The sequence below is a fragment of the Corvus cornix genome, chromosome 3 (assembly GCF_000738735.6).
Source record: "Corvus cornix cornix isolate S_Up_H32 chromosome 3, ASM73873v5, whole genome shotgun sequence".
Taxonomy (NCBI): Eukaryota; Metazoa; Chordata; class Aves; order Passeriformes; family Corvidae; genus Corvus; species Corvus cornix.
This window is the reverse complement of record NC_047056.1, coordinates 80,345,571-80,360,308: the sequence shown is the minus strand read 5'-3', so window position 1 is coordinate 80,360,308 and position 14,738 is coordinate 80,345,571. Positions and strand designations below refer to the sequence as shown.

Here is a 14,738-nt window from a genome sequence, read left to right as displayed (position 1 = left end):
CCAGAGCAAGTTGTAGATGCTACAGATCTATGTAGGTTAAAGAGAGGAAGTACCTGACAGAGAAATCCAGTGAAGGTTACTAAGGTCATAGAAACTACATCTGCCTCAGAAATTTCTGAGTTTGAAATATTGGTGGCAGTGAAAGTGCTGGAGGGGACTATTGCCTTCAGTAATGCAGCCTGATATTGTCTAGCAAAGCCCATGGTCTCACGCAGTGTGGAAGTTCTTATGTTCAATAAATTGCTTGTAAAACTTAACTAACTTACCCTCATTCCTGTCTTGCCTTGTTAATTACATTGGGAACTCTTCAGCTCATTTACTTAGGCACATGAATTTTATTATTATTATTACTATTATTGTTATTATTGTTGTTATTATTATTATTTCACTTTGTTATTAGGTTGTGGATACAAACAACAACAAAACCAGAGCTGCAAACGAAATTTACATTTTGAAGAAATGAGCCTCAGTCTTCAAAATGAAACTGCAGGCTGCAGTTTGCTGGCCAAAGCCTTCTTTCCAATCTGTTTACATAATTGGTTCCACTAAATTTTGGAAGTTAAGACTTTTAAAGTAAGGATATGCCTAGGATTAAAACAACGAAGCAGCACTCTGGAGAACTCACTCTGATCTCCAGCAATGCCACAAATTTCCTGCTGGTTCTGGCAAATCAATGGTCCTTCATTTAGCGTGAAATGAGTTTTCAGCAGATGAGCTCAATGGAAGTGCTCGGGTTAAGCACTTGCAGAAGTGCTTAGTGAGGGTGCTTTTCACTTTGTTAATCTGTGTGGCAGCATGGCTTTGGGGAGGACCCTGTTGTAGTGCCAGGGGGTGATCCAAGGAGAAGAGACCACCACACAAAGCTTTCTGCCTTGGGAGGGGAGACCACAGGGACACCGAGGGAAAGGAGGAAGGCAAAGAGGAACAGAGTGATGAGGAAAGGAGGAAGGTGCTTCTCACCTGGGCTCTGAGGCCCTGAAGAGCCAGGGATGGTCCAGAGGAGGAGGGCGGGGAGGGTCCCTTAGGAGCGAGGCGCTCCAGAGGAGCGAGGCTGGGAGACAGGGGCGAGGGCAGGGAGGAGCGGGTAGCCTCGGTCCGTGGGAACGCCACTCCCCGCTCCTCGCCTTCCCCAGGAGCGCTCCGGCGGGTCAGGGGAGCGGCCCTCCCCGCTGCCGCCCGGTCCCGCCACCCACACAGGTGGAGCGGTGCGAACCCCGCCGCCCTTCCTTTGGAGCGGGGTCCCTCCGCCTCGCCACCCCGGCCCGGCAGCCTCTCCCGCCCCGTTCCTGTGCGGGTCACCCCGGCCCTGCGCTCGGCGCCGAGAAGAAGCCGCTGCCGGGGCGATGCGCCTCCCCGCCCCGCAGGCAGAGCCCGTTCTTCCCTTCCCATCCGAGGAGACACCGGGATCTGCCTCCGCTCCCCTCAGCCCTCCCCCTCGCGCCCTCCCGGCTTCCTCCCTCTCGCCTTCTTTTTCTTTCTTTTTTTTCTTTCCCTTTTTTTTTTTTTTTTTTTTTTCCTTTTTCCATCCCCTCCCCCGCCTGGGAAGACCTGGCCGCTCCCCCCGCCCCGTCCTCAGTAGCCGCGGGCGCTGGGCGGCGGACGAGCGGCGCGGAGCGGGGAGCCGGGAGCCTGAGCCCCGAGGCTGCGGCCGCCCTCCCCTCCGTCCGTCCTGCGGGGTGCCAGGTATGACCAAGACCCTTCTCGGCGTCGGCCTCGGGGGAAGAGGCAGAGAGCTGGAGGGAGCAGGAGGGGAGCTGGGGATGGGGGCTGAGGGGGACTGCCCGGTGCCGGGGACCGGGCAGTCCGAGGTAACCAGTGTCTCTAAAGTGATAGATCTTTGCGGTGTCATTCTTCCTACGCAGGTCGTTTTAAAATATGAAGGGGCTGAGCGATGTAAATACCTTGAGTTTGGCAGCTGAGATGTGTTGTTTAAAAGTTCCTGCCTCTTTAACCTGATGCATATATTTTTGATAGGACTAAAACGCCACGCGTTTCTCTGGTCCTTGTTTTTCAATATTTGGAGCCAGTTTCACAAGACGGCTTAACGGGACTGAGGCAAGGGACATATTTGTTGGGTTTTCGGGGGGTTGCCTCTGTGCTGTGCCTTCTGCGGAGAGCAGGCAAGGAGCCTCTTCACCCTTCAAAACAAACTCTCCTTTAATTCTGATTCATCCCCTCAGTATTAGCGCTACCATCTCCGCGCTCCTCTGGAATTGACACTAATTTCATCCAGACTCGTCACTGCTGGAAGCAGATTTATCTTGGAATAGCAAAAATGAAAGAGCCGTGCCAAGGTATTTAACTTGCAGGCTTTGTAGAGGGAAACTCCTTTGGATCCAGCGCGGAAAAGCAGAGCCTCCTACGGAGAGCAGGACACGGGGATGGCTAAGGAGAGATAGTTAAATGCTTACTCCCCAAATCCTCGTCTTCTTCCAGGATAGCCCTGGGCTTTAACACGCGAACACATAGGAGCGGCCGGCAACAGCGGAGAGGGCAGCGGGAAGGCGCCATCCCGGCAAAGCCCTCCCGTCCCCGCCGCTCCTCTGACCGGTTCCCGGTCAGTGCCCGCCCGCTGCCGTCCCGGGGCCGCTGCCCGCCTGGCAGCGCTGGACCCCCGGAGCCGTTCAGCAGCAGAGCAGTGGCCTGGGCGCGACCTCCTTCCCCTCCGCCTCCTGCCGGCCCGGAGGAGCGGGGAGCGGATCCCGGCCGCGGGAGGGTCGGGAGGAGCGCCCGGGGAGCGGGGCTGCAGCCGGGCACGGAGCCGCTGCCGGCGCTGCGGGAGCGCCGCCCCGCGGCCGCGGCGGGCACTGCGCCAGAGGGGAGCCCCGCGCCAGCGCCACTCAGCCACGGGCCTTTATTTCCCCCGCGTGTGGGGTTTCAGAAACGAGCTGTGACGCCTGCCGCGTACAGTTAGTTCTTCCTATGAGTACTGAAGCTGCCTAAGTTTTGTAAGAGCCAGGAGCCGCAGTGGGTTTTTTTTCCCGCAAGTCAGAGAGGAGGACAACATTCATGCACTGCTGTACTAAGTGAGCACACCTGGAAGAGGGAAGGGAGGAGAAGTGGCAGGTAAGATTAGGGCAATGGTTTCTTCCAGGGAGTGCGAGATTTCAAAAATTTGTTGTCTATTTTGCTTTGTCAGAGTAGAACTTTGAATTCCAACTTTCAGGTCATTTCAAGAATAAGACCAAAAGCAGTTAAAGAAGATATTTACAGTAGCAGCCTCTGTTATTTTATGGCCTGAAAATTGCATTTAAAATTGTGTAAGCTTAGTTTGAAATGCATTAACTCTCCTCCAAGAAGAAGGAAACCCCAGAGTAGAGGCTGCACTGAACAGACCAAGATAAAACACTGCCAGGAAACTGGACAGAACTTTTCTTCTCTCTGAGCTACACTGATACGTAAATTCCCTCTGTGGTAGCCTGAAGAGAAACCTCTTCTAGTTCTGCTTGATTCTAGTCTTTTCCTGAGCATCTGAGATGCATTCAGCTGGAATAAGGTAGGTTATAATGACAAAATATTTGAAGCATATCCTGAAAAATTAGGTAGTTCTTGTCCTGTGGATGCAAGAAAGGTTTAATGTTGGAAGCAAGAAGTGAAAGAACTGAAAATAGTTTTACTTGTATGGATACGCCTGGCAGCTGGAATGCCACCAAACAGGGAGTCCTGTTATCAGCTGGGTTTGGAAACTGGAGGAAGAACTTCAGCATTTTCATTTAGCTGGGAATGTCTCTCACTTTCTGGTTTCCATCTTGTCTTCTCTGAAGCAATTCATCCTACCTTAAAGAGCTGACTCAAGAATTCCAATTACTATAAGACAACCCAAAATCTGTATGGGAAAGGAGTGAAGGAAAGGAGAGGGCAGAGGGGCTTGGAGGAAGAGTGGAGAACAGCATGGCAGAATGGGTAACATACTGAGATTGAGGGTTTTTTCTTGAAATCAGCTTGAAGCCTTCTCAGAACATTTCCTGCTTCCTCTGGAGGCTGTATTATTTCTCCTGTTCTCCCACCCTGCAATGCTGTCTTTGCACCCATCTACACATTTACATCCTCATCATCTGGCAAGAGGAGCCCTGTGTTTCCCGTTTGCCAGCAACCTGTACTGGACCATGGCAGCTGCTGACATTGCCCATGCTTGGAGTCGGCCTCCCTTAAACAGTAGGGATGGGGTTAGTAAACAGATCTTAAATGCATGGCTGGAAACGACAAAGCTGCCTAGCAGGACCACTGCTCTGGTCTGTAATGAGAATTACCATGTTTATTAAGTTCCTTGAACTTCTTCCAGTTATCCTGAAGTGTAGTTAGTTCATTCCCAGTGACAAGTGGTTCATTATAAATGAGGAAAATCTTGGCTTCCAAGACTGCCTTTGTAAGCAGTGAGCACTTGAGTATCGTGTTTCAAATGGAAGGCTCCAAGGCATCTATTGAAGGTTCTGTGCTTTGGCTGGTTTTTTTCTTTCTAAAGAGTGGCAGAAGGGAGCCATAGTACTCCACTCATTTCCTTGCAGAAAGTCTCTCTATAAAGCAGAGAGAAAAACATGGACTTCCCTATAAACTTAGTTATGAGTGCATCTGGGAAGACTTCAGCCATCACAGTGGAATGACATCAACCCAGACTTTCTGTATGAACAAGCAGTTAGTGACTGAACTTTCCTTAGGGCTCACAAAGTTCAGCTACAGAGGAAATCAAATATCCAGACCCTGAGGAACAGCTGAGAAAGGGAGGAGTATTCTAGGGAAAAATAGAAAAATCATTCTCAAGCCTAACATTAGAACTGTCTTGTTCAGCAGGTATATCAGGGCAAAGCAAATTTAAACCAGCTTTTCTACATTAATATAACATTAGTTATCCTCAAACCATGCTAGTTTGTGACAGGCTGGAAATAAAGGAGATGCTTCCTCATGCAACGTGTAGTTAAGCTGTGGAACTCCTGGATGCAGAACATTATGGCTACAAAATTTTATATGTATTCAAGGGAAGACTGTCAAACTATGGAAGAGAAATTAACTAAGGTTTCCTTACACTACAGAAATTACCTCTGCTTTAAAGTCCACCAGGTACAACTGCTTGTAAGTTAAGAAACCATGAGGGAGGAGGGGCATACATGGTTGCACTCTTCCTGTCCTCTACCCTAGGCAACCACATTTAGCCAGTGTCAGAAACAGGATTTTAGGACAGGCAAGCCTTTGGTCAGGCCAGGAAGGTATTTTTAATGTTCTCGTTATAGTATTTTTTTATTTTGGCACCTTCTAACGTACCCATAGATATGTAAAATAGTCATTCTTCCTCAGATTTAGTGCTAATTGAGCGATAACCGAACCAACACTTTGAAGGTAACTTTGTATATCAAAGTTAATGTTTAAATGCGCGCATTTCTGCTATACCGATTAGCTAGACTGGTGTGAACAGCTGGCATCCCTCTACAAAATCTTGTGCCTGGGGTGATTCTGCTCTGCTTTCAAAACTTCCTGATATCTTTTCATGTGACCACTTACACCCCAGAACTCAGACCTGTGATCACTGTAATCTCCAGAAGTTCTAGGAAAGTCCACACATCTTCTCCAAAACCTGAGTTAGCTACTTTAAAGCCAGGGAGCGTTTCTTTGTGTTGTAAAAAGTGATTTATATGTCTATCTATCTATCTATCTATCTATCTATCTATCCTAGTAAGTGGACTCCAGCTCAAAGTTGGTGTTCCATTCTGGCAAAGGTGAAAAGTGTCAAAACTATGCTAAAACAAATCCACTCTCTGATTTTCGCATCAGAAGCAACAAGCTGTGGTTGAACTGTAGTGCTTATTTTAAGTTTTAAAAGTTAAAATTATTACTTACTATAGACAACAAATCTGTCTATAGAGTAAAGATGCCTCAAAAATCATGTCACTGGTCCATTATACAAGTTTGAAAGTGATATTCCCTCTTCTTTTTATATGTTGCACATATACCCCTATTTCTCATGCTAGATCTTCAGCTAGCCTGTAGACAGGCTGTTTCACTGGAGAGCACCACTTTTATTATTCTAAACTAAAATTAAGGAAAGTGGTTATATTTGGCCTGGCCTACACTGCCATTGCAATGTTAACCAGAGAGCTTAACCACATACAAATCCTTGAATTGCTTGGCTTTTAAAGTTTAATCATAGACCCTTTCTTTCTTCACTGCTGAGGTTTCCATGTAATTGGAATGAAGGATGTTGGAACTGAGCACAGGTTTCCCAGTGGCAGCCGCCAGTAGTTGGATAATGCCACTGACATCAGTGCTGCCAAAGGAGAAAAATGGTCTTTTAATGTTTTGAGCTCAGAATCTGGGTTCAGTTTCTGGCTCTGCCTCAGACTTCTAACAATTTTACATTTTTCCTGCATGTTTCTCAACTACAGATGGGAATAATAGTGTTTTTTGTCTTTCCCATTTAAAATATTAGCTCTTGGTGTGGTGCATCACCCCATGTAGGTGGGGCATTCCACATGTGACCATAAGACACAGACAGCACAGTTCCTACAGCCTTTGTGGGATCCTGAAAAAGGCATGTGATGGGTAACCAGGCTTGTCCCTCCTACTTGGCTGAGCTTTGCTGCATGTATATATAACCAGGAGACTCCTCTACACCAGCAACATTCTGCTTTCCTCACTTGTCTGTCTGTCCTAGAAGACCTGGTTTCCTTGGGATAGCAGCTAGCAAAGTGCCATTTTTCATACAGACAGATTCATAATTCTCAGCTGGGTGGGTAATGGAGAAGCACTGGTGACTTTTAAGTCAGTTAAAGCCACTTTTTGGCCACTTCATGAAAGAGCACAATTGGTCTGGTTTCCCAAGAGTTCCTGAGTCTCACAAGTGTAGTCTGTCTATCCATCTCTGCTCGGCTGCCAGCTTTTGAATACACTGAGGGTTTTCAACTATGTTCTACCTTCAACTATATAGCTATAGAAAAGAGAAGCAGAAACATAATGTATAACTGCATTCCTTTGGAATAAATAAAACCAGGATGCTTGACCAAGTGGAATGACTCAGACTGCTGTCCACTGAGGGAAAAACAGGAGGTTTCATCTTCCAGTAGGTAACTCAGCATGGATGCTGGCTGAATTATCTGCACCCATCTTGCTAGAAACCATTGGAAGAGTCAGAGGCAATACAGGGAATATATGAGGCATTTCTATTTTGAGCAGAGTGTAGAATTCTGTTCCATTAATGTCAGTTCTAAAACTGCATGATTACACCTGAAGATGTTAAGATAACTGTGTGTATTTCCAAAGTGTATTTTCAAATCTCTCTTTCTTGTTTTAGAAAAAAATAAAATAAAATGGAGCACATGTTACTGCTATTCATATTTTTCATACCTATATTGGGTCTCAGTAATGGAACAGAAACGGAACAAGATTTTACTTGGCACTTAAAGAAGATTCCCCAGATTGTGAGAGAAAGAACTTTCTCCCTTGACAGCCCTAAATTTGAAGCAAAAACCAAATTAGAGCTGAACAGTGTATGTGGAATTGAATGTCAAAGAAAACTGCCAGTGCCAAGCTTGTCTGACTTGAAGAACCTCTTATCCTATGAGACTGTTTTTGAAAACGGCACACGAACCCTGACTGAAGTGAATGTCCTCGGAGCAGTGCTTGACCCAGCTGGGAACACAACCACACGAAGGCCTTCGAGAAAGAAGAGGCAGATATATGGAACAGACAGCAGGTTCAGCATCTATGACAAGAGGTTTATGACCAACTTTCCGTTCAACACAGCTGTGAAGATCTCCACCGGCTGCAGTGGCATTCTCGTTTCCCCCAAGCACGTGCTGACAGCAGCCCACTGTCTGCACAATGGCAAGGATTATGTCAAGGGCAGCAAAAGACTGAGGGTGGGCCTGATGAAGATGAAATCCAGAGGCAACGGCAGGAAACACAAAGGTGCTAAAAGAAGTAGGAGAGAAATTTCTGTGGCCAAAGAGGATCCCAAAGCTGCCACAGAATTAAGACAATCCAAAGGTGATGGGAGAAAGCAGAGGAGATCTGGGAGGAAGCAAGGGACTTCAGATGGCATGCCCTCCTTCCAGTGGACCCGGGTGAAGAGTACGCACATCCCGAAAGGCTGGTTTAAGGGTGTCTCTGGGGATATTGCCCTGGATTATGATTATGCTGTTCTTGAGCTCAAGCGTCCCCACAAAAGGAAATACATGGATCTGGGAATCAGCCCAACAATCAAAATGATGCCTGGGAGCATGATCCACTTCTCAGGTTTTGACAATGATCGGTCTGGGCAGCTGGTCTACAGATTTTGTAGCATTTCTGATGAGTCCAATGATCTGTTTTATCAGTACTGTGATGCTGAGCCTGGCTCCACAGGATCTGGGATCTATCTCCGTCTTAAGGAGCCGAACAAAAAGAAGTGGAAACGCAAGATCATCGCTGTTTACTCAGGCCATCAGTGGGTGGACATCAATGGTGAACAGCAGGATTACAATGTAGCAGTCCGAATTACTCCTCTCAAATATGCCCAGATTTGCTTCTGGATACATGGGAACGATGAGAATTGCACACAAGGCTGAAGAGAGCTGAACCTCCCTTGCCTAGCACCCGCACTGCCATAGAGTGAAAGTCGGCCGCAACAGTTACTGGAGGAACATCGCTCCGTGTCAGAACGTTTTTGGACTCAAAGCTCACAAGTAGTGCTATGGTGACTTGAGGAATGCTGAATTGCTGGGGGAGGGGTAGAATTGTGAGACAAAATATTTCTAATTGTAATCAACCTAGTACGCACTTAAAATCCCAAACTATATTTATGTTTGCAATTGTGATAAATTCAAGTCATTCATGAGGAGAAAAAAAAATGGCTGCACTTGTTTGTCATTTTTTTTTCCCCAGGGGAAGGGTTGAAACATCTCAAACTGATGTTATTAAACAATATCTATTTTTTTCCAATGGATTTACTTTTCTCAGGGTTCTGTTCCAATTCTTCAAATGCAAGTTGTGCATATAGCATGTTACTGTATGTGCAGAATGATCCAGAGAACTGCATGAGAACAAGACATTATTCTGGCATTCTCTAAAGACCACAGGTCCATGTTGAGAAGCAGCACTATAGTTAATGATTGTTAGTTTGGAAAACTTGCTCTTCTGGTTGCTGCAGGAACACTCCGATGGAAAATCCAAATTTATGTAGCTGAGGGTTACACCTTAAAGACAAATTCACCTCATTGCTCAGTAAAACAGCAAAAAAGAAATCAACAAACAAAAGTTTCTATGCTTGGAAGAAGAAGACACATCTGGACATAGTTTAATGCCTTTAAATATTCTTTGAGAAGCTATAGAAATCTTAAACACATGCATTTGCCTTCCAATTAGTATTTGGAGAGTTGTAGGTTTAGTTTCTAGTCAAATGTTTAGCTTTACCATTGGGAGAAGTCACTGACTCCTGAAGTGGCTACTTGACAATCATTTGGAGCTTCACAGATGATATATTTTTTGGGTGCTAAACATTTCTTCAGTTTTTATAAATTACTTTTATACGAGTTCAGCTTCATAGATAGGATAGTATGTATTAGACTGGGAGTTGGAAATCAGTATTTTAGTTTGGCTTTATACACTTTTGAAAAGTGGGTGGTTTTAATCACATTATATTCAGACTCCACCTCAACATGATTTACAAGGTGAACTAAAAATTTCTCCCAACAAAATTATAGCACCTTCTGAATGGTAGAACTATCCTGTGCATTATAAAAGGTATCTTAGATAGAAGCAGTAGTTAGCAAATAATTTGGTTCAATGTGTTTGCAGAACCATGTATTTAATGAAGACACAATCTGAGCTTGACTTTTACACATCTTTAAACACAAACCACCTTCTTAAAAATTGTTGTTGATTGCTATACAAGTCTATATCTTTTATTTTATGTCAAGATTTTGAAGTACACAGAATTGTTATGGTGCTATGTTACTCTAATAACATAAAAAGATACTGTGCCTTTCTGATCATATCCTTTGGGTTTCTATACTTTTAGAATATTCACCACCATAATATTTTCATTTTTTTACCATAAATTTATGCTGACCAAAATACATTTTCTTCCTGTGCAGGAGAAAAAAATACAACAAAATTTAAAAATATTATTTGTTTGTTGGTATCTTTAAAATGTGCTTGTAATATCTTCTGATGGAATAAGATGATTTTAAATAACCCACTCTTTTTGTAGATGATTGAAAGTATATAACCTGACACACTGAATGTGCAGGCAACTTTGTCCTATTATTGCCAAAGCATAAAAATTTAAGACTTGCTTCCATATCATAACCCTAACAATATTTCATTAATTGGAAGAGATCTCACTTTAAAGGAAACTATTTCTTTTAATGTCAACCTTTCCAGGGAACACTCAACTTTTCTTCTTTTATTATTTTTAAATTTTATTTTGTGTGATTGTTTGCAGAAAACTAATAATAATTTTTAAAGTTTAGAAATAAATCTCTAAGATTTTAGGGTTAATTATTTTTTATTGTTGTTAACATCTCTATTAACACGTGGCTTTGCTGACAATTTTAAATCACCTCATTACAGTATTTAATACTCTTACTCTATGCAACAGACCTATAATATTCTTTAGTCAGCTCTGTAATGTTTTTCTTAAGTGCCTTTTTCCTAGTTACTGTGACAAATAAGGTACCACATTATTAATCTAATACAAGACAACCCAAGTCCATGGATTTTTTTACAATTATCATCATTGTTGATTTGGGTCTAAAACTGATCAAGATAAGGGGACTTAGTAAATTCCTTGTTTTGTTGAGTCTTATTTAAGCGTGCTCCTTAGAAGAAGAAATAAAACCTATTTCTCTATCAGTTTGGGAATTGGGAGCAAGGTAAGAATGAAAAATGTTGATGTCAGCTTTCAAATGGTCTTGTTATAATAATCATCTGCTGTAAATATCTCAGCCACAACCTGAGGTTCTCATACCAGGTTGATAAAAACCCTTTGTTTTCAGAGAATAAACACTAGATGCTCAGTGCTTAATTTTGTGGTGCTAAGAGATTAAAGAGGTTGGCCAGAGCAACATGAAAATTAATTTCAAACAAACAAACCAACCTCTGTGTCTTGAGTGCACATGCACAAACACGTGCAAATATACAGGCTTGGAGAACACACGTAGTTTTGATTGAGTCAGCACCTTCAGGCCAGGGAATGCAGGTACAAGAAGACACAGACAAAATGTTTTTCCTGTTGTCTCTGCATGCTAGGCAACATTTCAGTCTTCCAGTTGGTCTATTAGAGAAGGAAATGCTCTGTGTAGGCATTGTGACTATCTATTACAAGGACTTCTGGAATAGTTCATAAATCAAGTACTTACACGCAATCCCAGGAATTCATTGTGCTGCATAGAGCTCTTGGTACCCACCACTGCAAATGGGACAAGAATTTCTGAGCCATGACCATCTCAGATTTTCTTAAAGACTGGCAGTTACTATCTAGTTATCAATGAGAAAACACGAGGAGGAAAATATGATCTCAAGAGATCAGATCTTGCTGTTGTCTAGGACACTAGCAGCAAGGCTGTGTTTCCAGCCCTTGTGATGTTTCCCTAAAGGATTTTTCCTCTCTCAGGTACCAGGCTGTACATCATTTGTTTTCATCAGTACTAATGCTTTTCTATAAGAGTTGGTATAGTAGACCTTTTTATTTAACTGTATTCCTGGCTTTAGGTAAAAACAAACTCAGTCAAATCTCTTTTCTTCTAGAGGGCTACTGGAATTTATAAAGTGAACAAGTAAGTTTTTTCGGGGCCAAAGATAAACCTTGTATGCAAGCTATTAACACAGCCAGACCAGGTTCTGCAAGGTATTTGTGGATGTGTTTAATCTGAGCCTCTGAGACACACAGTGGAAGTCAAGGGGGTTATCTGCAGTGTGAAAAATTTAGTCTAAGTTTTTACTAACTTAGCAAAAGAAAAGCACAACATTACATAGGAAAATTATTTGTTATATGAGGTATAGAGTACCCAATACTGTAATAATTGCTTAAAGAAACTCCTTGACTCAGTTTATAACTTACCATCTTAATTTTGCAGATTGATGTGTCTGTATGGAGTATGAATCAGCACGAATATGGCTTAAGTAAAAAAAATAATTCATCCACATGTGGAGGAAAGAAGCAGCTGGGGAGTTCTTTCTAGTCTGCTGATAAGGGATGACCTGGCAGCAAACAGCAAATAAAACAGAAAGAAAGAACAAGTAGATGGTATGGAAGACCAGGAAGATGGAGATGGTATGCAAGGGATAAAGAAAGTGTGCAAAGTAACAGATGAAATGACTGCAAGGTAGCAGAGGGACCCATTGTGAGAAAGAGTAGGCAGCTGGTCAAGACTTAATAGTATGAATTAAGATGTGAAATTCACAAGTTTCATCAACAATTTTTCACCGTTAAAGACAGGGCTTTTCTTCCCAGCCAATAGCAACAAGGAAGGGGCTGTGAGAGGACTCAGGTTGTGGCAGGGAACACTAGCAGGCAGGGGGTTTTGACCCTGATCTACAATCCATGCCTGAATTTGCAGGGATTATGCTTCTGTTCATTTAGGGTCCTTGGAAAGCAGCAGATCTGTGTCCTGACCAAAAGTCTTGGCAGTATGAACCTCCCAGTACACTGGATCACCAAGAGTGGAGTGAGTAAAGGGAGTTTCTCAAACCCAACCTTTTGTTGGGATTCCTGTAAAGGCTGTTCTCCACTGGAAAAAAAATCCAACAAAAAATCTCAGACTTGTGGCATTTAAATGTTGGCTCCATTTTTTGCATGTATCTAGAAATTCTAGGTAATAAATTTTTTTCAAATGTCTTCTGTTTGTGTTTGGCATTTGTAGAAATTTAATCAACTCCTTCTAATTTTAAAGCACAGATTATTGCAGATACTTCCATCTACAAATTCCTGGATTAAAGAATGACAGGGTGGGGGGGGGAAGAATGTTATTAAACTGAAAGCTTAAAATTTCACTCTAATCTCAAAGGATTTGGAAGTATATTGGGTTCCCTTTGCACCAGCCTTTTGCTCCAAGTGTCAGAGCATTTAGGTTAAAAACCTAACAAAAAAACCTAAAAAAAAAACCAGAAGCAGCTGTGAGGATTCTTTCATGTTTTTTGCTTTTTTAAGACTGACAGAAAACTTTATATTTTTAACTGTGCAAAATGACAAGCCATTTGAGAAAATAAATGCAAACCGTTGCTCTGTTAAGATATTATATGATGCACTTATTATGTCAATAAATATTTTCTGTTGTTTTTCTTTTCCTCTGTCATGATGCAGTTTGTTAGCTCTGGCTGTGTTACACAAACTTCATTTTCTAAGTGCCTGTAATGATTTATCAGTGAATCATCTGGGACTTGGTTTTATAAGATATTAATGTCTCTATAAATTTGTTCTGGGAAAAAAACCTCCCTGTCTTCAAGATTATTACTCCATGAGCAAATTTGATGAGTAAAAAATTTAGTTCAGCAAGGAAATGACTCATCGTCTCTTCTGCAAGTTATTACTTCTGAAATAAGTAATTAGTTCTGTTTCTGCTATTTGCTATAGTTACACTTTCTGCCTCAGAGATCTGTTGAGCCAGGCCAAATTAAAAGTATGTAAAATATTATAATATTGGTTCTTAGAATTATCTTAAATCTGTGCCCTTGAAACTGGTGCTGATTTTATCTCTGACAGTAAAAGGACAGATTTTTGGCAAGGCCAAGAGCTGCTGGAAATATTTAATGGAAAGTTAAGAAATTATTACAGCTGTGATTAACAATGTGTCTAATACAAGCAATATTTACCAGGGAGGGTTTACCCACCAGCTCTTATATGGGTCCTCACATGGGGGAGAAGCTAGTGCCACAGGGAAATAAATTGGATTGAAAGATTTGTGACCTGGAAAAAAGTCCGTTTGGGGCTGCTAACAGGATCTAAATCTTTTCATTGCTGAAATCTACTTTGTGCCACCATCTGGGAGAATGTCTTGGTGCCTGAGAAATGTTTCTCAGCCTTCGTTCAGGGAACACAAACAGAGACCCAGGGGTGACAGCTGTGTCCTCTGCAGGCCATTCCCAAGCCACTGGCACGGATGTGGTTTCTTTGGTGGAAGATATGTTCCAACAAATGTTATGGATCGCACACTCCCAGGGGCCCTGGGGGGCTTGAACTGGAATCTTACCCAAATGTCTATTCAGCCCTAAAATGTTCCCATACAACCCAGATTCTTGTGCAGGTATTTGCCAGTCATACTCCCATTTCTCATAGTCTTTGACAAATGCTCAGAAGGCCTTCCCCAAATAATAGACACTCAAATCCTCCAAAGAAGTGGCATCTTACGCTGTTTATTACGCAGGTATTCCTGATGAGTCCTTCATTCCTTCTGCTTCAAATATATCTTTAGACCCGGATAATGGCTAATCCTTCAGTTGTTATTGCTTAGAAAATAGATCAGATATACTGGAAAAGCCACACAAATATTTACTTGTTCTTCTTGGTAATTATGAACACACCATACCTATTGCAGTTGCTATGGCTCTACTTCTTTTCCATGTGAAAGAGTTTGAAAACTTTGGATGAAACCAAATTTGGCTGGTTTGCAGACAAATTACTCAGCTGCCCTTTGGTTGCAGTTGCAGCACTCTCCCACCCCTCCCCTCCACTTTAATTTCCAAATTTATGGATTAAATGCTGTTTAAAGCTTTGCTTAATCAAGGATGAAAGCAGCCAGGAGACAGCACACAGCAATGGACCCTTTCTGGCT

General features: G+C 42.8%; 1 protein-coding gene across 1 annotated transcript; it reads left to right on the top strand.

Annotated features, from left to right (window-relative positions):
- The first annotated feature begins 1,202 nt into the window (after positions 1-1,202).
- On the top strand, positions 1,203-13,253 carry PRSS35 (serine protease 35). The gene is made up of 2 exons (XM_039569194.1): positions 1,203-1,683; positions 7,280-13,253. The coding sequence occupies exon 2, from the start codon at positions 7,296-7,298 to the stop codon at positions 8,532-8,534; it is 1,239 nt and encodes a 412-aa protein (XP_039425128.1). The 5' UTR covers positions 1,203-1,683; positions 7,280-7,295; the 3' UTR covers positions 8,535-13,253.
- The last annotated feature ends 1,485 nt before the right edge of the window (positions 13,254-14,738 follow it).